Source organism: Polyergus mexicanus, unplaced genomic scaffold (genome assembly GCF_030449975.1).
Source record: "Polyergus mexicanus isolate NDT 795.1 unplaced genomic scaffold, iyPolMexi1.0 SCAF_60, whole genome shotgun sequence".
Taxonomy (NCBI): Eukaryota; Metazoa; Arthropoda; class Insecta; order Hymenoptera; family Formicidae; genus Polyergus; species Polyergus mexicanus.
In genome coordinates this window covers 47,356-71,971 of record NW_027223380.1, presented here as the reverse complement: position 1 = coordinate 71,971, position 24,616 = coordinate 47,356, and the positions used below count along the sequence as shown (strand labels likewise).

General features: G+C 41.0%; 1 protein-coding gene across 1 annotated transcript in view; it reads right to left on the bottom strand.

Moving 5' to 3' along the window:
* Positions 1–5,451: 5,451 nt before the first annotated feature.
* The window catches only part of LOC138943930 (uncharacterized), a 50,497-nt gene continuing 31,332 nt past the window's right edge, over positions 5,452–24,616 (bottom strand). Inside the window, exons 4-12 of the mRNA XM_070314835.1 lie at positions 9,928–10,082; positions 9,617–9,713; positions 9,464–9,530; positions 8,968–9,208; positions 7,369–7,552; positions 6,851–6,941; positions 6,555–6,710; positions 6,385–6,468; positions 5,452–5,874 (exon numbers count right to left, since the gene is read on the bottom strand). Of these exons, the coding sequence (XP_070170936.1) occupies positions 5,452–5,874; positions 6,385–6,468; positions 6,555–6,710; positions 6,851–6,941; positions 7,369–7,552; positions 8,968–9,208; positions 9,464–9,530; positions 9,617–9,713; positions 9,928–10,082 (1,498 nt within the window). The remainder of the gene's footprint in view (positions 5,875–6,384; positions 6,469–6,554; positions 6,711–6,850; positions 6,942–7,368; positions 7,553–8,967; positions 9,209–9,463; positions 9,531–9,616; positions 9,714–9,927; positions 10,083–24,616) is intronic.

The following is a 24,616-nucleotide window of genomic DNA, read 5'->3' as shown; positions in this document are numbered from 1 at the left end:
TCCGACAGGTCGGTTGGCGAGATGGGCTCTCGAGTTATTGGAATACGATTACGTAATTGAACACCGCAAAGGAGCGCTACACCATGTTCCCGATGCGTTATCGCGAATTTATGAGTCCGCCGAGGAACTGTGTGCCGTCGCGATTACGGGCGACGAATGGTACGATACACGCGTGCGAAATGTCGAAAATGAGCCACGAAAATATCCGGGATGGAGAATCGAGAACGATCAGCTGTATTTCCGGAAACCGAATCCGGTTATATCACAGATAGTAGACGATTTGGAGCAATGGAAGCGTGTGCTTCCGAAAAATTCGCGTCTTGACGTCATTCGAGCGAGCCATGATACCCCTCAGGCGGGTCATTTAGGCACCGAGAAAACGTATCAGCGCGTTGCGAAACAATATTATTGGCCGCGTATGTTTAGGGAAGTCGCGAATTATACCCGTCGTTGCGATACTTGCCAACGAACTAAAGTCGAACAGAACGTGCCCGCTGGCTTAATGGGGCGGAGAAAGGTCGAAACACCGTGGACAGTGGTAGCCGCGGATATTATGGGCCCTTTTCCCGTCTCTCGGAGTGGATTCGCGTACCTTTTGGTTTTGCAGGATCTATTTACGAAATGGGTCGAATGTTGCCCGCTCCGAAAGGCCAATGGTAGAAAGATCCGAGAAGCTATAGACGATTTAATTATTAATCGATGGGGAGCACCTCGCGTAATGTTGACCGATAACGGAACAGAATTTATCAATCGAGAATTAAAAGCTTTCGCGGAAGAGCATGGTATCGCGCACGTAACAGTACCGCCGTATCACCCTCAAGCGAATCCCGTAGAGCGAGTGAACCGCATATTAAAAACAATGATTACGGCGTTTATCGAGCAAGATCATCGAGATTGGGATTTACATTTGTCGGAATTTCGATTCGCGTACAACACTGCGTATCATACGTCCTTGCAGGCTACGCCCGCCTTTTTAAATTTTGGTAAGGAACCGCCGTCAGTAAGCTCCCGGCGGGAGGGGCCGGAGCCCGAGATTGAAATCGAGGAAGCGGCGACCGCGAAATGGAAGGAGCGAATGGAGCGAATCCAAGCGTTGCGAGACTGGGTGGTAGAAAATCTAGAGGCCGCTCATCAAAGACAGGCACGATATTATAATTTGCGTAGGCGCGATAGGCGTTTTGTCGTCGGCGATCAGGTATTGAAGCGACAGCATGTATTGTCATCCGCAGCGCATGCCATCTCAGCGAAACTCGCCACGAAGTTCCATGGACCGTTTAGGATCGCGAAGGTCTTGTCACCTGTTGTGTACGAGATTGCGGACCAGGAGGATAGCGTAATAGGAAAAATTCATGTTAAGGACTTGAAACCCTACATTGTCTAATCTAATCCGTAGGTGGTATATTGAGAGTTAGCGCTGCCACTAAAGAAGAGAAAGGAAAAGAAAAAAAAAAGAAATGAGCTACCGCGAGTTCCTCCGCGAATGCGCGGAGTGGCTCGATGCCGCGGGGGAACGAAACCCGTATTTTTGGGTTGGCCTCCGCGAGGAATTGGGCCGGGCCCGCCTGACCCGCGGAGCCCGAGAACACCGTGCCACGCAGACGACATCGGAGGCGATGGAGGCGGCTACGCAGACGGCAACAGAGGGGGCGGAAACGGCCGGACCGGCCGACTCCACGACGGCCGCCCTCGCGACCCCGGGACCCCAACGGAGGGAAAGGTCGTCCAGCCGCCCGCGACGCCAACGGGAAATACCCCCAGAGTTCAGGCGCATGGCATACTTCGTCCCGCCGACCGGCTGCTGGAACTGTGGTGGGCCTCACCGCTACAGTGTGTGTCGCGAACCGCGTCGGTCGTTCTGCTACCGGTGCGGCAACGCGGACCGGACCATTAGAGACTGCCCGGACTGCAGAGATGCCTGGCGAGCTGAGGGCCCACTTCGGCCGAGACGACGCTCACCGAGCCCCGACGAGAACTGCCGCGCGGGACCACAACCGCCACCGCCCCGCGGACGAGCCCGTTCCCGACACTAGGCACCCACGACCGAGCCAATAGAGGAGCCTCGCACTATCGCCTAGTTATTCCGTGCCGTTTTGTTTTCTGGGGTATTTTTTCTTGGTTTTGTTTTTTTTCTTCGGATAGCAAGGGTAGCCGATGTCCCGTTCGACCCGGCACTTGGGGCCGAGATTATTAGTTTCTTTTCATTACAAGTTAGCGACTCAATTACGCTGTGAAAAGTTTGTTTGCGTACCCCGTTATGTACGGCGTTTGGGGCGAAAGAAATAAAAGGGCCCGGTTTGCTTGTGGCAATGTTATCGTAATATTTCCTACGCGCCCCGTTTTTCCCCGTCAGGGCGAACGTTTGCGAACGTTTGCGAACGCTAACCACCGACGACCCGGCGAGTGCAGTTGATGTCCCGGCTGCAGAGAGACGAAAATCGGCGTTCAATGTCGTCAGCGAGTTGTCGCGTTGGTCTTATGGTCTCGAATGGATAGAGTGTGAATTGTCCGCTTTGTGTTTTGGCCTTTACTCTGGAGGTTCCGATTGCTCTCCGACGCCCGGCTTGAGAGTTGGGAAAATCGGAATAGTGGCGGCGGAGGGTAATCGACGCCGGTGCGGTTTCTCTGGGGAGTGGGGGGTGTGACGTTGCCGTCTCGCGCGCGTCCGCCGAGTCCCTCTCCGATCGAAAAGCGCGGACTAAAAGGCCGCGCCAGTCGAATCATTGCGAGAACCGTACCGTTACCTCCAGAGAGGCGTCATTAATTGAGATTTCGAGCTTAATATTAATTTAGTTTATGCTTTTCTTTCGTATGAATAATTCATTTGGGAGCCTCATCGGCGAAGGAGCGGAGAGTCGCTGAAACGTCACGGAAACTACGATCGCCAATCAAGGAAGATCTTAGAGGGGCAAGGAGCCAGCAATTTGGAAATCCAAATTATCTAACGGCCAAGCTAGCTACGTCACGACGGGATCCGGACCCGCACACGTGATGCGCGACGCACGGGACAGCGAGAAAATCCTCGCGCAAGGGCTCAGGCCCGTGCGGATACGGCCTCCGCGGGGGGACTGCAATCCTGCACCCGATGGCGTGACGCGGCCCCGGAAGAGACGGAAAGAAAGGTGGCAGCGATGTTTCCGGCCAAGCCGTTCGCCTTAGACCTCGCGACGGCCCCGCGGAACGGGCCCCAGCGAATTATTATTCGTAATACCGGGGGCGCGCGCATCCCCGTTACGACCGTGAGCGCGCCGCCCGCCGGCTACAACGCGTGATAACGCGTGATTGGCCGCGATAATACGCACCCCGTGTGCGCAGCCCCGGCCGGCCCACAGGTATCGATTCTGGATCGCGACGATCCAGGAAGAGACTGGCGTGAGCTTGCGTGCGAGTAACGGCGTAATCGAGAGGACTGGTTGTGGCGAGAACAATTGCGAGATCGTTGCTGCGTGAACGAGCGGAGAGGATCCCGGCGATCGACGGCGAAGAATTGTGAGCGCCAGAGGACGTCGTCGACCCCTGACCGTCCCGACGGGAGGAAGAGTACCGGTGAGGTTACCCTCCGCCATATTCGCCACTCGCGATTGCGCCCGGAATCGTTTCGTTCTGTCGTCGTCGCCGTGAATTCGTACTTTGGTGTACGGGCTAAGCCCGATTCTTTAGTGTAGATTTTCGCGTCACGGCCACGTCGTCAAGCGATTCGGGCCCCGGAACCTCGAAAGTATCGGTTTCCGCGGATCGAGACATTACCTCGCGTTTTTGGGAAACCGTGTGTCGTCTCTCTGGAGATTCGGATTCCGTAGATTATATTTGCGTTGGGTCTCGCACGTCTAGCGTTTAAGACTCGTTCGTACTGTATGTCGGTCGTCTGAGTGTGAGTGTGTTTCGCGTCAATTTGTTATATTCTTTTTGTCTCTCGTTTGTGAATCTTCGCGTCGAAACTGTGCGTACACGCCCGATGCATCTGTCTTTCGCGATTATTATACGGGTTACGTGAGAGTGTGAATCGCGTAACTTCGACGTATCATGTCGGCTGTAAAGCACCGCGTCTCGAAATTGTGAGCGCGTTTTGGTGAGAATTTCCTCGCGATTCGTGCATGAATTGCGTGCGTGTGTGTGCCGAGCATTCGATTCTGCGTAAGATGTCCGTCCGAAATCGAAGCATGTCTGCGTTGTATTAAGTGCACGTTAATCTTAAGTTGCGTCGTAATAAGTTCGCGGTAATAGCGGGCGATAATATCGCCGTTGGCGAGGCAATATCGAGAATTGATGCGGTTTTGCACCCGAATTATAGAAGAACGTAATATTCAATCTCTTCGCAGTGCGAGGCGTAATTCAAGCCGAGCGGACATTCCGGCTGATCTGACGGGTTGGTCTCGGCGTACGCCTTACGGGGTTTCGCGCCCCGCGTCTAACACCCAGTCTCGCAGCCGCGTTTCTTTTACTGCAGCCGTATATCCGCGTGGTTTGTCATTACTATTCTCGAGGAGCTGCGGCTCCCGCTATTATAATAAATCTGTTAACCTCTTTGTTTAATTGGCGAGTTTCTTTTCAGTTGTGTTTGTCGTTTCCGTAATTGTCGCTTCTTGCATAAATTATCGCGTTCGATCAACACTCGCCCTGCCCCTCTACCGTTAGGCGAGCTAGCCAGCCCGTGGCGAATTCCGACAACTTGCTTTTGCGTTTACCTCGCGTTTATTTCGCGTGTTTCGTGAATTGATACGTGAAAGATCGTATCTGGCGCCCAAGTTCGATTCTCGCGATTATCCGGATCTCGTCACGGTACGCGCGGAACTCCTAACATCCCGTTCCCACCTGGCGCGTGGACCCCTTTTTCTCCGTTTTCCCGTTTTTGTCCACGACCATTCCGCTTCTCCCCTTCGGCGAATTAGCTCCTGTTCGTCGACGCAATTTACACCCGCGCAACGGAGAGAACGAGTCGGCGGCCGCGTTTATCGCTCAGCCGCGAGACGGTAGAAAAGTCGTCGCAATATATAGTGTACTATATTACTCAGGAAGATCTAAGCTATTCACAAGTGAAAGATTTTTTCAAATCCGTTCAGTAGTTTCTGAGATTATCTCGAAAAATAGAAGAAATAAACAAACTTTTCTTTTTTATATAATAATATGATTAATATTTTATATTACTTGTCTTTCTACAAATTTGTGCAAAATATTTTTAAAATATTATTTTCTATCAGAATTACAAGTAAAAATCTATTTATTTATTGCATTACTTCTTTATTTAAATCGCATTGAAAACATATTAAAAGAAGCATTATGGAATGATACAATATCTTTTTACATTATATTTTTTACATATATATCTTATATAATATCTTATTTATATCTTGTATAATATTATAATCTTAATATTTTATAAAATATATAAATATAAAATTAAATAAATATTTTATGTATTTAATTTAGTAGTGATATAAAAAATAATGAGAAATTTTATTTGGATATTTGCAGAGATTCAGTGTTTACAATATATTCGGCAGACTTAATTACAGATAAATCAAAACTTTTATTGCTTGAACTATACTTCATTAATTCAATTTCTTTCCGACACTTTCTTTTATATCCCGACAATTCGTATCTCTCTCGTTTCTTTTGTATTTCTCGAAAAACTTGACGAATCGATCGTGAACCAGCAGCTTGCTTTAATTCGTAGAAAAATACTATTGTAGATGCTAAGAGACCTACAATAAGCGCTATAAAGCCGGCGCCTAAAGGAGTCAATCCTAAGACTCTGGCGCTTTTGTCGAGATTATCGTATTCCTTGAGAACTTCGCGGAGATTGAAATTGGCTCTTCGGCGAATAACATCACCGAGATGAAAATAAATAATACCTGATTCTCTCAACCATGAAATAATCTATAGAATAATAAAGCATTTCAACATTGTTTAACAGCAACATTTGATATTAGTGTATAAAAAAATTATTGTATAAATTCTCTCTCTCTCTCTCTCTCTCTCTCTCTCTCTCTAAATAATTTATATAAATTTTTATATATGTTCAAATGTAATATACATTAATTTTTTGTAATATTAATATGTAGGATAAGCAAAAAAATTTGATTAAATTTTGAATTTAATCATAGAAAAAAAGATGATTTGAAATAACTGTCTCTACTTTTTTAGTAGCAAATTTTCTTACAAGTTCATTTAACTAAAGAATTTATTTGAGCTTGGATCAAATAATTTTCTAAACTTTTTTATAAATTTAATTTAATTTTAATTTTGTTTTAGAGAAAATTGTAAATATATTTTTAAGCATTGCATCTTTATGGCATTTTATAATGTAATGATTGGAACGGTTTATGATCATTATGATACATTATAAGCATTAATTATGCATATATACAAATGCGATTATCATATTACCGTATCAACAGGTCGTAATAACCATGGTTGGACCGCAAAAGACGAGTAATAATTGCCTATCATTTGCTTCATAATTCTATAGCCCTTATAAACATAATTTAATTTATTTTAGCTTCTCTTATCTCAATATATTCCATACTATTTTAAATAGACGTAGTCTTATATCTTACTTTAAGATCCTCGTTAGAGATGTTATCTTCAGGAAAAAAAATTGAACCTACAATTTTGCCGATAATCGCATAATTACCCTTCTTGATGAATCTATGCGTCATTTCATCATCCTTTATGGATACATATCTGGTCGGTAATTGACTCGAATAAGGATCCTAAAGACATTATATGTACATCTGTGTGTGCGTGCGTATATGCGCTCGCGCGCGTGTGTGTTTTTATATATTTATATATATGTTTGTCATCTCAGCAGTAGCAAGTGATGCTTGTTTGCACCAATGTTAATTCTACGTACATCCATATCGAAATAATCGTAGTAATTTGGTTCTGGTCCTTTTCGACCCCATGTTAAATTTGCCTCGAGAAATTGATATACCGTATCGATTCTATAAACAGTACACGATTCTATAAACAGTACACGATTTCTATATTTTTTAAAATATAGATTAATGAATAATAAAATTGCAAAATTAGAAATCAAGAAGATACAACAATTAACAATACGATTTTTTAAATTAAGAAACAATCAATAAGTAGTCAATATAATTTTTTATTTAAATTAGGAAGGCATTTCAAATTTTAAACGTAAATTTTTATCAAACTTATGTTTAAAGATAATTTACAAAAATTGAATTTATTTATCTATAGCCTGTACACAGAACTGTTTTCCATATATCAATAGCGCTACTTGATCTTACATTCAATTGTAAACACAATTATAAATTATAAGCAAATTTTAATAGTATTAATAATAATCTAATAATAATTGGAACTATCCTCATAATTAAAAGAAAACATAGAAATTTTTGCTACCTGTTTTCGTATTCCGAATTCGCGAGTCTCGCTGCAAGACTGCTACAATAAGCGGTCACCAATACAACCCCTGCAGTTTGCCATAAATGAAGTTCGACTCTAGCATTGGCGGTGTTTCTGGGCACCCATGTGCCTAACAAACGGCCCATTAATTCCGTAATCGTAAAGAAAATGCTTCGAAAACCTAAGAAAATATATATTATATATGAAATTTATATGATTATAATGATTTTTTGTCTTTTTTATTTTTCATATATTTCATATATTTTACTTTCAATATATTGTTACGTCCAGACTCGTAGAAGGATGAGTCGACGGAAGGGCGCAACAACTATCTTTTATTATCCCGAAGTTAAACAGTTAAACGATTGAGTCGCTATTATGCTGATTATTCAGACGTTCGTTCGGTGGTCCCGTTTTGGTAAGAGATTTTAATTTTTTTTTTACGCGGGATGGGACCAAGTGCGATCTTTTGACCAGAAATGAGTGGGGGTTAATAAGGAGTTATTTTGATATTAATTAACAAATATAAATTTATTTATTTTTTTGAAGTAAATGGTAGATATACATGATTAATAAAAATGAAAATAAAATATTGTTGATTATAACTTCTCGGTGAGCGCGCGCGTGCGTGCCTGCGTGCCAGTGTCCTTATTTGGCAGTGGATATCTCCTATTTTCATATTTATACCCGTGCTGATCGTCGGTTAGTGACTTCAATGTCAGTTTAAAAGTTTCTTAAACGTTAACTTTTCCGGGGGACTCTCGCGCACATGGTCTGATTAGAAAAGAGTCTTACTTGCTTATAATTATTTTTGTTAATGTTGATGCAGCTGTGTTTATTAAATCTTTCGTCAAGAAGAATTTATCGTTATTAATTCAGTTGTACTTGTCCGTTAGAAAATTGTTATTAGTATTAATGCAGCTGTGTTTATTAAACATTTCGTTAAAAGTTTCTTGTTATGTCCTTGTTCTTTCGCCGGAAATTCTACTGCAAAATGTATCTATTGTTTTTTATTTATCTCGAGGAGGCCGGCATGGTTTCCATCACCTTGCATCTTTCCCACGGATACTCGTGGGTGTAGTTACTGACAAATAATAGTTTAAAAGAAACGTATGGCACAAGATGCTTTGTTTATTGAACGATTTATTCTTATCACCAACTGACGATAATTGCCGCAACGTCGCGGAAGGAAGCAATCGTGGAGTCGCCAGGACGTAACAATATCATAATATTATCTAAATAACAATGTGCAATTACAAAAACAAGAAAATTTATAAAAACAAGAAAATTGCAAAGAAATAAGATAAAAATTATGTATATATGGTATACAGTTCACTCTATAAAGATATTAAATATTAAATATTAGGTATTAAATATAATGATAACGCTTGTAGCTATTGATTAACTCTCATAAAGTTCATCTATATAAGAAGCTTCTAAAAAATATAACAGTTACCTTGATTGTTGGGCAAAATGTATAGAATATATAAGACATTAAAATCTACATTTATAAAAGATAAAACACGTTAAATTATGTACTATGTTTATTTTTGATCATCAAGTGCCCAGTATGACCCATAAATATATTTAACTTACGTTTTGGAAATTTTGGATCGATTCTAGCACGTGCACACATATACATGCTCATAACAAGCAACAACATTATCAAAAGTAGCCAACATTCTATCGGGAAAGGTCTCGTGAGTGCCCAGAAATTGGTGATCGGTTGCGGTCGCGGTACCAAAAAATGCATAAACATTTGATACCACGGTTCCGACATGTTCACAAAATTACTGTGGTTCGGCGTTAACCAAATGCTTCCGAACGCTAGATCAATCTTCGTATATGAGACGAAAAATTGTATAAAATTAGCTTTTTATATATTAACCAAATTCAATATTTAAAAAATAAAACTAGTTTAGAATAAATTGAACAAATTTTAAACAATGTAATATAATTGTAGAGTTTTATAAAGTTGTTAATTAGAACTAAAGTTTAAAACAATTTGATGGCATATTATTTTTATTTCATTATTAATTATATTCTAAAATTGATACTTATATCATTGAACTGCTTAAATTAACAAATTTACCTTTTCCTCTCTTAAAAGTTGAATGACACCACCACGCCAATATGTATTATTTACGCGTCGACCATATCTAAAAATTTGTTGATATTTTTAAGATTAATTATATATTTAGCCATATATATTAAACATAAAAAAGCAAATTATATACAAAATTACCTGTAAGTTCCTTGCGGTTTTCTTAATGTCCAAGTAAAATTCAACTTTTCCGCTATAAGCAGAAATATTTTCACTTCTATTCCATCCTTTTCTACATCTGTATAATAGAAATTATGTTATTTGTATTATCGATAGCTTTTTGTATTTTTGCAATAATTCATAATTCTCATTAATTGTTTTATTAATTTCAATTAATTGCATAAACTCTCTACATTAATATAGTATTTAGTTGAAATCTAAGATTGTAATAATATTAATCAATCTTATTCCTTTTTTTAAAAAGGAATGTTACATTTAAAAAAATAGTTTACCATTATCTGCTAGAAAGACTTCTTCTTCGATACCCTTAATTATTTTCTTGGTTGTTTTATTGAAATAGGAAACGGGTGGTTGGAAAAATGTACATACTTGTAGTTCTCTACCTCTTAAATTAATTATACTGAATTCGGACATCAGATCCTCATAACTGCAATTTGCGCCATTGAAAGTTTATAATTAAATATACATATGTATTTATATAAGATTTTATAAATATAAAAAATATGATACACATATATATTTTTAAATGTTTTTGAAATAATTATATAGAATAAGGCCTTTTCTGAATTTTGACAAATATGATCGGATCTATCGGTAAAACTCTTTGTTGTGACTCCAACAGTAATAATTAGTCGGGCGAGCCCATCTCCCATCACCCCCACCCCCCAAAAAACCGAAAACCTCCAAAAATTATCAAAGCAAAGCGAGATCCATCCCAGACTAAATTTTAGTTTTAAATCAGAAATAGGTTTGGGTTAGGTTATATCTTCCGGAAATGGAGCCCCTCCGAAAGCGGGGCGGAACCCACTGCGTTCACGCATACACTTTCCCATCCAAGGTGGACCTCGCTTTGCTTTGTAAAGTATATGCGTGGACATAGTGGGTTCCGCCCCCCCTGCCCCCTACGAGGGGCTCCACTTCCGGAAAATATAACCTAACCCAAACCAAATTTGGTAATTATGTCCTAGGTAGCAAGATGTCGCCTATTTGACGGCATTTTATGGTCATTTTTATGACGCAACAGACGTTTTAAGATGACGTCCAAATGTCGTAAAACTGACGTACTTTTGTCTCATCTTAACGTTATAAATCGATGTCAAAAATACGTCATTTTCCAGGTAGCAAGATGTCGTCATTATAACGTCATTTTTTAGTTACTAGTTACGTCAAATTCACTTTTGAAACGACATAAAAGTGATGTTAAAATAACGAACCTAATCACAAACCGTTGACATGTTGATCATATGTATGATAATAAAATGACAATAAATGGATGATTTTAACTTTTTCGGACATTTATCTGACCGACTTTTAAAACTATCAGTCTAACATTTGACTTTCCTATACTGGGATTGCATCAGAAATTAAACTGATAGAAGTAAATACATTTTTAATCTCCTGCCAGTTACTCGAAACTTTATATAATTCTTATGACTGAAACTCAAATGCGAGATAACGCGCGTCGCGCGTCGCATGGCGGTAAACAAACGAACTAACGGCTGAAGTATCTTTTTGTAAAGTTTTGAAATGTTGTGTGCAGTAACATTTCTCATAAAATATTAAATAAATAATGATTTTATATGAAAACATACACATCAAATTTAATTATTAATATTAAACAATATTTTATAGTTTTGTTATATAATATTATACCGTATTTTCTCCAGGTTTTGAACAGGAAGTCATGCAAATTTTATAAGCATCATATAATATTTATAATTTTCTTTATATGAATGAATGAATTAATTAAATTTATTGATTCCCTTAGGGTTACAATTTCCATATACATCTTTATACTTAACATTTTCTTACCCTAAACGTTTCTTAATACTATCTACTCATACAAATTTTTCTTATAACTACGTTTTCGTATCCTATCCCGCATCCTACACACACACACGCTATTCTTACATCTACCTTAACTTATTTGGACCTCCGTTTCCGGTTTATTACCCAGCTCTTCCTCTCCTCCGTCCCCCCTTCTCTTTCTCTTTCACTCTCCCTCTTTCTCTCTCTTTCCTCCCTCTTACTCTCCCCTCTCTTCCTTCCCCTCTCCTCTCTCCTCTAGTATCTCTTTCATCCATTCCTCCCCCTTCCCCTCTTCTCCCAGCATTATGTCCACTACCTCCTGCCAACTTTCCGCCTCCCTTCCCCCTCTCAGCCCACATCTGTCCCATATATGCTCCCATGTTTCTCTCTCTCCTCCACACATCCTATAGATCTTTTTCCCCTCCTCTTCCTCCTCTTTCCCTTACTTCATTTTCTAGCCTAAACCTTGCAATTTTTCTCCATCTTGCTTCCGCCCACCCTTCTCTGAGGTATTCCGGTATCCCTTCTCCTTTTATCCTTTTGTACCATTTATTATAATTTGAATTCTCAATCCTCTCCCGTCTCTCTTCCCTCTGCATCGTTATTTCCTTTCCTTCTACTACCTCATATTCCGGCATCTCCTTCTCTCTTTTCCATGCTATCTCTTCCATTTCTCCCCTTTCTGTTATTCTTGCCTTAAAAAATGCATCTCTTTCCATCTCCCATTCTGAATTCCTTTTCTCCTTTCCTAACCTTTTCTTAATTTTCTCCAAACATTCCCTTGCCAACCTTCCCCCTTTTCCTTCCTCTAGTCTCTTTTCAAAATTCCACGCTCTTCTTGCTGCTCTACCTTTTAACTTGTTTCTTTGTAATTCTTCTCTTACCAAATATCCCGGCGTCCTCCAGTCTACTCCCAAGATCCACCTTAGAAATCTTTTCTCCGCCCTCTCTACCCTCTCTCTTTCCTTCCATCTCTATATCTCTGCCCCGTATCCTAACACTGTCCACACCAGAGTGTCGAACAGCCATATTCTCCTTTCGATATTCTTTTCAAATTTCCTCTTCCCTATCCCCCATACCTGCCTCGCAACTCCCATTGCCTTTCTTATCCTGTCTCTTATATGTCCTTCTTGCCTTCCATTTTCTTGAAAGACATATCCTAAATATTTTATCTCCTTAACTTCTTCTATCCTTTTTTCCTTCCACCTCCAATTTGTTCTCTTTCTTCTTCCTTCTTCTCTTCTAAAAATCAGTACCTTTGTCTTTTCAACGTTTACCTCAAGTCCTTTCCTATCTAAATATCCTTCCAACCTCGCTATCATAGCCCTCATTCCTTCCTCATCTTCTGCCATCAATGTCATGTCATCTGCATATGCTAATGCAAAGATCTTTCCCCCTCCTAACTTTACCCCTCCCCATCCCCCTTTTGCTAATACCTCTTCTAAGTCCGCTAACATCATATTAAATAGTAGCGGACTCAGCGGACATCCCTGTCTGACCCCTCTTCCTAACCAAAACTCTTCACTTACCTCCCCCCCTATCCTTACTCTGCTCTTCGTCTCCCTTAACACCTCTTCTATCCTCTCTATCAAACCTTTCCTTACCCCTTTTTCTCTTATCGATCTTATCAATATCTCCTTATCCACCGTATTGAATGCGGCTTTTAGATCTACAAACAGGCTGATTACCTTCCCTTTTGGTTTCGCAATCTGTCTTTGCACAATATAATTTAGCACGTATATGTTGTCCATTACCCCTTTTCCTTTTCTAAAACCCACTTGATTTTCTGGAACTAGTTCTTTTACTTCCACTTCCTCCTTTAATCTCTCTGCCAGAATTGTTGTATATACTTTGTATAAGGTTGGCATTAGCGTCACTCCTCTGTAGTCCTCCACTTTCCCTCCTTCTCCTTTTTTCCTTATCGGCGCAATCATTTCCTCCTTTCATTCCTCCGGCCATCCCTCTCCCTTCCATACTCTCCTACATACTTCCCACGCCCATTTCCCCATTTCCTCTCCTCCATATTTCCAGACTTCATTTGGTATCACATCAATCCCCATTGCCTTATTTACTCTTAACTTCTCTATCGTTTTTTTAATTTCTTCCCACACTATATCTGATTCTCCTTCCTTCCTTCCTTCCTTTCTTCTCCTGTCCTCTCACTACCCTTTCTTCTACCCCTCCCAGTAGTCTCATAAAATGTTCTTTCCATTCTCCCATTTATATCCTTTCCTCAATTCCTTTCCTTTTTCTTCTCTCCCTGTTTACTATTTCCCATACCTTACTTTCCGTCTTCGCCTCTGCTGCTTCTCTAATTAATCTCTCTCTCTCTTCCTCCTTTTTCTTTTCACATAATTCTTTATATTCTCTTTTTGTTTTTCTGAATCCTTCTCCTGTCTTCTTTCCCTTCCTCTATTCTCTTAACTCTCTCCTTACTTCTTTTTTCTTCTCTATACATTCTTTATCCCACCATCCCCAATAATTCTTTCCTACTTCCTTCTCTCCCTTTTCACTTTCCTCCATCGCTTCCTTTATCCTTCCGTTCATTCTCTCTATTTCTGTTCTAACCTCTTCATCCTTTCTCATTTCTATCCTTCCTATCTTTTTGAAAGGATTGTGGATCCGGTAATACTCGGAGTGAGAAACAAAAGTCTATTTAATAATTATTCTTGTTGTACATTAATAAATGCTCCATTCTCTACGCGGGTCTTAACAGCAGTGTCTCGTGAGTTGCTTTCTAAATTCGCTCTCCCATCACGTACCAGCACACACACAGGGAAGGGGACGTGTACATGTATGCCACTCCTACTAAAGCGCGCTCACATATCGTACAATATAGATGTACATATATTCTAACACTTTTTCTAAATCTCTCACACCCCTCCTCGTCCCACCGTCCTCTCCTCACCCTCTTTCCCGTTTTCCTTCTTTTTTCTATTCCTTCTCCCTTTATCCAGCAGATCACTGGCTGATGGTCCGAATCTACCTCCTCCCCTACTTCTAATCTAACTACCCTTTCTCGTACCTCCTCGTTCCCTATTATATAGTCTATCACCGTGTTGCCTTTACTTCCCGTGTACGTATACTTTCCTTCCTCATCTCCTCTCATGTTCCCATTCAGAATGCTCCAACCCAATTCCTCCAACGCTTCTATTAACCTTCTGCCTTCCCTATTCACTTTCTTATCTTTAGAGTTCCTACTTTTTTGATTATTTTCTTCTTCATCTATCACTATCCTCCCTCCCATTTCCTCTGTTCTCGCATTAAAGTGCCCCTCTATTACTACCCTCGTCCCCTCCTCCTCGTTACCTACCATCCATTTCTTTAACCCTTCCAGTTTTTTTTCTATATCTTCTTTTACAGAAACTTCCACTATCCGCCTTTTTTCCTCTCCCACCCTTGCTCTTCCTACCATCACTCCCTCCTCTATTGCCTCTATTCCCCCCTTCTCTTCTACCAACTCTTCTTTTATTCCCATTATCATACCTCCCGTTGCCCTTCCTTTCTTATTTTTCTTTACCGCGTATTGCTTTTCCCACCTATAACCTTTCGGTAACTTTCCTTTTATCTCTATCCATTGTTGTGCCTCTAGCCGCTAAGGAAGAGGTCTTTTGGGATTTGTACGCCCAAAGAATTAGGATCCACGCTCGAAATAAGACACTCCCGGACGTTAGGTATAATTTAGTATATTTTGCAAGATTTAATACACTTATTCGTGATTATAATAGTCGGACGCGATACGTACGGTACTTCGATAATATTGAGCGAGCGAGTAGTCTGCGAGTCGTCTCTCGCGAGGTGCATCTCGCGCTTATTATATCTCTTAATTAATTAGGTCGTTGATTGGGGAGGAGTGTGGTGTCCCTCATCCCCATGTCTCGTGCTCCGCTTGTCAGTCTGTCTCGTCAGTTGCTTACTCAGCTTTCAAGAACTTGACCGTGACTTTTTTCTCTTTAGTCACGTATCTTACTTTTATTTTATTAATATTCTTTTATTACTTTACTCTTTCCTAATTTTCCTTGATCTTTTTTCTAATTTTAATGCTTTGCTTTACTCAGCTCTTTCTTACGCTTTTCTGTGTCACTTTATTGTTTTATCCTTTAATATATTAAGAAATTGGTCGGGTTACGACACCATTTTTTTTATCTAGCCATGTTTCCATTAATGTAATAACATCCCATTCTCCCAACCCTTTCCAAAAACTTGCGTCTTTGTTCTTCAATCCGGCCACATTCCACAATGTAATTTTCCATGCGTCTCTTCCTTCCCTCTCTTTAGATCCTTCTTTAATTTCTCTCTTTTCGCCTCTCCTTTCTCTATCCTTGCTGCTCAACTCCCCTACATTCCACAGTTATTCCTTGTACCCTTCCTTCTCCTCTCTCCCCCTTCCGGTTTTCCTTTCCTCCCATGCTCCTCTTAAGCCCTCCTCCTCAACCTTCCTCCAACCATCTCCCTCTTTTCCACTCCCCCACTCCTTCTTTCTCCTCTCCTTTTCGCCTCCCTCCTTTACTGCCCGCTTCCTTCTTCCCCCTCTTCCATCCTTCCTGTCATCTTTTCTTCTCACCTTCTTCCTCTCTCACACACACATCCTTTACAACTTCCTCCACCTCATCCCAATACCACCATATATTCTCCACCCATATTTTGCCGTATCCTACTTTCGCTCTCCTTCCTCTTCTCTTCTCTTCCATCGCTATCTGTCTCCATCTCCACCTCATCTTTCTCTCCTTAAATGTTATATCCTCCTCTATCCAAACCTCTTTCCCTCTTAACTTTTTTTTATTCTCTAAAATCCTTCTATTTTCCTCATTCCTCACCTTTACCATTATCATCTCCCCCTTTTCCTCCTTTCCTGCTCTTATGAAAGATAAGACTCAACTCCTCTATCTCTACTTCTACCCCTATCTCTCTGCATATCCTATTGACTTTCTCTCTCGCATCTCCTTTCTCTCCTTTTATGCCCCTAAAGACCAAATTCCTCTTCCTTTTCTCCCTTTCCTCCCTTTCCAATTCTCGTTCCACTCTCCTCATCCTCTCTTCCATCCCCCCCAAAGCCTTGTCCCCCACCTCTCCCTTCTTCCCTTCTATTTCACCTTTACAGCAATTTTCCAATATCTCTATTTTCCCTTCTAACCCCTTGATATAATTCCTGGTCTCCTCTCTTTCCTCCCTCCATAACCTCTCCTTCTCTCTTATTTCTCTTCTCAACTCTTCTACCTCCTCTCTCATCATTCTCCCTTGCTCTTTAATTCCCTCTTTCACCTCTTCCTTCATCCTCTTAATTTCTTCTCTTATATCCTCTTTTTCCTCTCTCCAACTTTTCAATATCTCCTGTATCCCCTCTACTCCCTCCATTTCCCCCCTCACTGGCGTTCTTAGCATCTTCTTACTACTTTTTAGTATATCCTCCCCACTCCTTCCCTCCCCAGATTCTTTTCTTTTTCTTTTTAGTATTTTAATATTCTTTATATAAATACGGTTATTTTAATATTAACATATTTTAACAACATTATGTCACATGACGAGAAATGACCTTAAAATAACATTATAATGACGACACCTTGTCTCGGTAATTAATCCTAATAAGAAATTAATGTTAAGTTGACGGTCAACAAAACTTATAACATTATTGATACATCGAAGGTAAATATAGTTAATTTAAAATTTGATCAAAAAGTTGATATTGCAAGTATACAGAATAGATTATAATTGACGTCAGTAATTGGTCATTGATAGAACCTTACGTCGTTAAATGGTCAAATAATTGACGTTACTAATTAGTGAAAAGTGTGACGTTGTAAATACGTCATAAGATGGTAAATAACTAACATCATTAATAGGTCAAAAAATGACATCATTATTACGTCTTCATTTGGTAACATGACGTTCGTCACCTCAAATAACGAATTATTGACGTCAAATAGATGACACCTTGCTGAGATTTCCGTTTCCGGTGGGTGAGAAAGAGTATTGTAGAAAGTGTGCAGAAAGTGTGTGAGAAAGGTGGAGAAAGTGAGGAGATAGGGAAGTGAGTGAGAGAGTGAGGTGTGCAAGTGAGGAGTGAGGTGAGGGGAAAGTGGAGAAGTAAGGGTGGAGGTACGGGAGAAGGTGATAGAAGCAAGGAGGCGGAAAAGATAGAGCAGAGCAGAGTAAGGTTAGGAAGAGAGAAAGAGGGTCACGTGGTAGAGAAGTGAAGAACCGGGAGCGTGAGATAGGTAGAGCGGCGACATACGGTGGGGCAGAGAGAAAGGAATATAGAAGTTAGGTAGAGAGGCGAGCACAGGGATAGAGACAGAGGCAGAAGAGGAGGGGGAATAAGCACTGACAATAGAGGAGGTAGAGAGGCGACAGAAATAGAGGATTAGATCAGGAAAAATAGCAAGGAAGAAGAGATGGAGGATAAGACAAAAAGGGAATTATTGAAGACGGGGGAGGTGAGAAGGGGGAGCACGGGGAGTTTAGATGAGATGTGGAAAAGAAAAAGGGAAGTGATAGAGAGAGAGGCAGGGGAAAAAGGGGGTGAAGATGTAGGGGAGGGTAGGAAAGGGAAAAGGGTTCAAAGGTCACCGGTGAGGGATTTGGAGGGGGGGGGGAGTGGGAGAGATGGAATGGTGGAGGGAAATGAAAGAGGAATGGAAAAAGGAGTTAAAGGAAGGGTTAAAGGGGGTGAAGGAGGAAATGAGGAAGGAAATGCAGAAAGATAGGGAGATGATAGGGGAGATGTTAAGGGGGTACATGAAAGACATAAGAGAGGAAATAGATGGGATAGTGAGGAGACAGATGGAGGAAATGGATGAGAGAGAAGAGATGAAGGGAAGAGTGGAGGCGCTAGAGAATAAATGGCAAGAGATGAAACTTAGAGAAAGGGGGGGAGGGAAAAAGGGGGAGGGAAGAGGAGGAGAATTAGAGGGGAAAATTAAAGAAATTGAAATAAGGATGGAGATGAAGGAAAGAGAGGAGAGAAGGAGGAATATTGTAGTAAGAGGAGTGAAGGGAGGGGAAAGAGAGGTGAGGGCGAGGATAGAGGATGTATTAAAAGAGATAAAAATAGAGGCTAGGGTAGAGGGGGTGAGATGCTTAGGAAGTAAGGAGGGGGGAAAAGGGGCGGCGATAGTGAAAATAGACGAAGTAGAGAAGAAGAAAGAGATAATGAGAAGGAGAGGAGAAATAAAGGGCAGAGATATAAGGTTGGATGATGACTTAACATGGAAGGAAAGAAGGATGAGATGGTTAATAGAGAGTGTGGCAAGGAGAGAGAGAGAAAAAGGTAAGAGAGTGTGGGTAGGATATGGAAAAGTGCAAATAAATGGTATTTGGTGGAAATGGAATGAAGGAAAGGAAGAGTTAAGTGATGGGGGGGAAGAGGGTGGAAAGATCAGGGGGAAGAATAAGAGTAGGAGAGGACAGGGAGGGAGGAGAGATGGTGGGAGAGGAAGAGGAAGGTGAGAGGGGAAAGAGGAGCATGGGGAGAGGAGAGGAGAGGGAGGGGGAGGAAAAGAGAGGGGGGAAGGGAAGGTATAGGGTGGGTTTTTGGAATGTAGCGGAGCTGAAGAATAAGGATAGAGATTTTTGGGAGGGTCTGAAAGGGTGGGATATTATGATATTGTGCGAAACATGGATGGATAGTAAAAGCTGGGAGAGGGTAAGGGGTAAGATGCCGAGGGGATATGTATGGGAAATGCAGTGGGCCGGAAGAAAGAATAAGAAAGGAAGGGCGATGGGTGGAATGATTTTGGGAGTAAGGGTGGGATTAAAGGTGGAAAAGGAAAGGGAGAGGAGAAATAAGGAAGGGTTAATGACATGTAAGGTATGGTTAGGGGAATGGTGGAGGATAGTGGGGGTATATGTGAATAGAGATATAGAGAGGAAATTAGAGGAGTTAAAAGAGTGGATGGAAGAAAGAGAGGAAAGAGTGCGAGTGTTGATAGGAGGAGACTTTAATGCAAGAACGGGGGAGGAAGGGGGAGGAGTGGAAGAGGGGAGTGAGGAAGAGGGGGAAGGAAGATGCAGGAACTCGAAAGACAAAAAAGTGAATGGAGAAGGGAAGAGATTGTGTAGGTTCCTGGAAGATCAAGGGTGGTCAATTTTGAATGGGAATGTAAAGGAGGATGTAAAAGGGGAATGGATGTATACAGGGGGAAGGGGGGAATCGGTAATCGACTATGTGGTAGGGGATGAGAGAACGAGGGAAGGAGTAGAGAAAATGATGGTGGAAGCGAGAGTGGACTCGGATCATCATCCGCTCACAGTATGGATAAGGGGGGTGAGTTGGGAGAGAAGCGGGAGGGGAGCAAGAAGCGGGGGCAGAATGAGGAGAGGAGTTTGGACGATGGAGGGTAGAAAGGTGTTTGGGGAAGAGGTTGGGAAAAGGAAGGGAAGGAAGGAAGGAATAGAGGAGGAGTGGGGGGAGTTGAAGGGTAGAGTGTTGAGAGCGTTAGAAAAGACGGAAGAGGAAAAGCAACGGGGGAAGGAAAAAGGATGGTGGGATGAGGAATGTAAGGAGGGGAAAGAAGTGGTTAGGAGGGAGCTAAGGAGATGGAGGAGGGAGGGGGGACAGGGGATAAATATAGAGAGGAAAAGAGAAGGTACAAGGTCATATGTGAGGAAAAGAAGAGGAAGGAAGCTGAGAGGTGGGAGAGAGAGGTGAGGGAGGTGAGAACGGAAGGGCAGATTTGGAAAATAATAAATAGAGAAAGAAGGAACAAGAAGAGAGTGAATGAGGGGATAGAAATGGAGGAATGGGATGGTTTTTTTTAGAGGGCACTTGAGGGGAGTGGAGTAGAGGGTAATAAAGGGGATAGGAAGGGAGATGGGGGAGAATGAAGAGGAGGAAATCGGAAGGGAGGAGGTTAGAAAAGTGATAAGGAGGTTGAAGGATGGCAAGGCGGCGGGGAGGGATGGAATACCGAATGAGATGTGGAAGTATGGAGGAGAGGAGGTGGAGGAGGGGATTTGGGGGGTGTGTAGAAGGATTTGGAAAGGAGAAGAGTGGCCAAGAGAATGGAGGGAGGGGATAATAGTGTCGATACTGAAAAAAGGAGAGGGGGATAGGGTAGAGGAATATAGAGGGGTAACGTTAACCCAGACGGGGTATAAGGTGTATGTAGCGATATTGGCGGACAGGTTGAGGAATGAGGTGGAACGGAAGCGGTTGATACCGGCAAATCAGACGGGGTTCAGAAAGAGAGTAGGGACGATAGACAACATATATGTGCTTAATTATTTAATTAATAGGCAGGTGGGAGAGAAAGGAGGTAGAATGATAGCTATGTTTTTAGATTTAAAGGCGGCTTTTGATTCCGTGGATAGAGGGGTGTTAATAGAGGCGATGAGAACAAGAGGAGTAAGGGAGGGTCTAGTTGAGAGGTGTGGGGAGGTTTTTAGGGAGACGGTAAGTAGGATGAGGGTGGGGAAAAGGGAGGGGGAGAGGTTCTGGACAGTGAGGGGGGGTTGCCCGTTGAGTCTATGTTTGTTTACGTTGTTGTTGGCGGACGTGGATGATGAACTGAAGAGGGGAGGGTGGGGTGGGGTCAGGATGGGGGGAGGGAAGGTGTATACTTTGGCGTATGCGGATGACATAGTGTTGTTGGCGGAGGATGAAGGAGGAATGAAGGGGATGATAGGAAAGTTGGAGAGTTATATGGACAGGAAGGGTTTGGAGGTGAATGTGGCGAAGACTAAAGTAATGAGATGTAGGAAGGGAGGAGGGAGATGGAAGAAAGTAAAATGGTTTTGGAAGGGAAAATTGTTGGAGGAGGTGAGGGAGTTTAAGTATTTGGGGTACACGGTGAGGTCGGATGGAAAACAGGAGGCGCATGTGAGGGAAAGGGTTAGGAAGGGAGCAGCATTATTAGGTCAGGTGTGGGGGATAGGAAAAAGGAGGTTTGGGGGGGATTGGGGAAAAAGGATTTGGTTGTTTGATAAGCTAGTATAGTCGGTGGTTAGTTATGGGGTGGAGGTGTGGGGTTGGAAGGAAAGGGAGAGGGTGGAAAAATTGCAGGACAGGTATTTGAAGTGGGTGTTAGGAGTGGAAAGGTATACGCCGGGATATACGGTAAGGGAGGAATTGCAGAGGGATTTGTTGAGGGGGAGGGCGGGTATGAGAGCTTGGAATTTTGAGAAGAAATTGGAGGAGGGTAAGGGGGGAGAGCTGGCTAGGAAGTGTTGGGAGGAGATGAAGGGAAGGATTAGGAGGGGAAAGGAAGGGATAGGATGGGAGGAGGAGAGGAGATTTATAGAGGAAAGGGGGTGGAAAATGGAGGAGATGGTGAAATTAAGGGGAGAGGAGATGATTGAGAGAGAAAGAAAGTTGCAGAAAGAAGAAAGATAGAAGAGGATATGGGGGTCAAAATATAATAGGTGGTATAAATGGGTGAAAGGGGAAGGAGTGCCGGGGTATTTAAAAAAAGGATGGGGGGAAAGTAGATGGCAAAGGGTAGCAAGATTTATATTAGGGAATGGGATGAGGGCAGGGAGATACTGGGAAGGGGAGGAGGGAAGGAAATGCAGGGAGTGTGAGAGGGTGTTGGAGTCATGGAAGCACGTTTGGGAGGAATGCACGGATTGGGGGAAGGAGGGTGGGTGGCAGGAAAATGTAGGGATGGTATTAGGGGAGGAGGGGGAGGGGGAGAGATGGTTGAGAGAATTGGAAGAAAGAAGGGGGAAAAGGGTGAATGAGTGGAAGAGATCCATAGGCTAAGTTAGTGTTTAAGACAGCGTAGATGCGTAGTGTGTGTGTGTATTAGGTAGGGTAAGGAGTATAGGTTAAGGTTGCGAGATAGATGAAGAGTTTAGTTTTGAGAAAAAGATGTATCGCGTTGTTTTTTATTTGTAGGCTGTGTATGATGGTTGTTTTGTAATCCCAAGGGGATCAATAAAGAATTATTATTATTACTAGATGACACCTTGCTATCTGAGGTAGAATAAAGCCTTTTCTGAATTTTGACAAATATGATCGGATCTCTTGGTAAAACTCTTTGTTGTGACTCCAACAATGATAATTAGTCAGGGGAGCCCGTCCCCCATCATTCCCGTTCACCATAAAACCGAAAAACCTAGAAATTACCAAAGAAAAGCGAGGTCCACTTCATAATTGTTGTGTGGATGGGAAAGTGTAACCAAATTTTAGTTTTAAATCAGAAATAGGTTTATATAAGTTAGGTTATATCTTCCGGAAGTGGAGCCCCCCCCCCGTAAGGGGAGTGGAACCCATTGTATTCATGCATATACTTTACAGCGCAAAGCGAGTCTAATTGTTGTTCCAATTGTTTTATGGATGGGAAAGTGTATACGTGGATGCAGTGGGTTCCGTTCGCCTTACGTGGAGGCCTCACTTCCAAAAGATATAACCTAACTCAAACTTATTTCTGATTAAAAACTAAAATTTTGTTCGGGTTAGGTTATATCTTCCGGAAGTGGAGATCTCTCATGGGGTGGAGGGAGGGGGGGGTGGAACCCACTATATCCACGCATACACTTTCCCATCCACATAACAATTGTAAGGTGAACCTCGCTTTGCTTTGTAATGTATATGCGAGGACACAGTGGATATAACCTAATCCAAACTTTAGTTTCAAATTAGAAATAGGCTGATATAACAAAAATAATTGTTCTTAAGAAAAAGTATGTAATTATTTGCAATGTATTTTTTAAACAATTATTTGTTTTTTTTACACTAATTGATTTGTCTCATTATTCTGTACATAAAAGTATTACGGTAAGATGATCGAAAACTACATATTTTATGATATTTTATTTTTTATATCAAAATATGTCAAACTAAAGTATAAAATAACTCAAAAAGCACTTAATAAAAACGTACTTTATTATAGAGTTTTGAAAAAGTTTCGACAAGGGCTATAAGAATATGTAATAAAATATGGAGATTTTAATTTAAAAAATTCAATGTGACCTTGATATGACCTTAACAATGTCATCCAAGGTCTAACTAATATTCCTATCTCCTTTCTCCTTTAGAACCAAACAATTTTTGTCTAAAAAGTTTCCTTCTAAAACTTACAAGTTTTGAGATATTTGTCTGTTAAAGAAAAGACTCTGTGAATCTTTTAATCTTAATAGGCAATTATCTCAAAACCTGTCAGTTTTAAAAGAAAACTTTTTTGGTTTTGAAGAGGAAAGAAGATAAGAATATTAATTAGATCTTGGGTGATATTGTTAAGGTCATATTAAAGTCACATTGAATTTTTTAAATTGAAATCTCTATTTTTTTATTTCATATTCTTATCGCTCTTGTCGAAACTTTTTTAAAATACTATAATAAAGTATTATTTCATTAAGTATTTTTTAAATTATTTTATATCTTAATTTGACATATTTGGATATAAAAAATAAAATATCTCGTAAAATATTTAGTTTTCGATAATATTATTGAATAATACTTTTATGTACAGAATAATGAGACAAATCAATTGGTATAAAAAAAATAATTATTTTCAAGGAAAAGTATGTACTTATTTAAAGAGAATTTTTTTTTAAATAATTATTTATGTTTTTTATATCAATTGATTTGTCTCATTTTTTCTGTACACAAAAGTATTACGGTAAGATTATCGAAAACTAAATATTTTATAAAATATTTTATTCTAAATATTTTATAAAATATTTTAGTCCAACTAATATTCCTATCTTCTTTTCCTCTCAGAATCAAATAACTTTTGTCTATATATATATATAAAGTTTCCTTCTAAAACTTACAAGTTTTGAGATACAATATTTGCCTGTTAAGATTAAAAAGATACACCCTGTATACATACAGGGTGTAACAGAGCGCCTGTATCAGGCGTTTTTTTTTTAACGGCTTGTCGTAGCAAGTTGGGGAAAAAATTTTTATAGTAAAAGCTATAGTGAAGAATCAAATGGTAACACTTGTGTTTCCCGGAAATGCGGGGAAATTGGAAAAACGGATATGAAATTCATATTTTTAAATGGAAAGAGGGATCGAGTGAAGTATCATTGGATAGAACCTTTAAAAAGAAACAACTTTTGTAAGAAAAATTTTTTAATTCGTCCAATCAATTACAAGAAAAATGCAAATAATTAATTTTCTTTCATAAATGCTCGAATTGCTTTCCATTGTCGTCGAAACATGTAACGATACGTTACCAGCCTCGCGGGCCGACCAGCCGCCCGCAA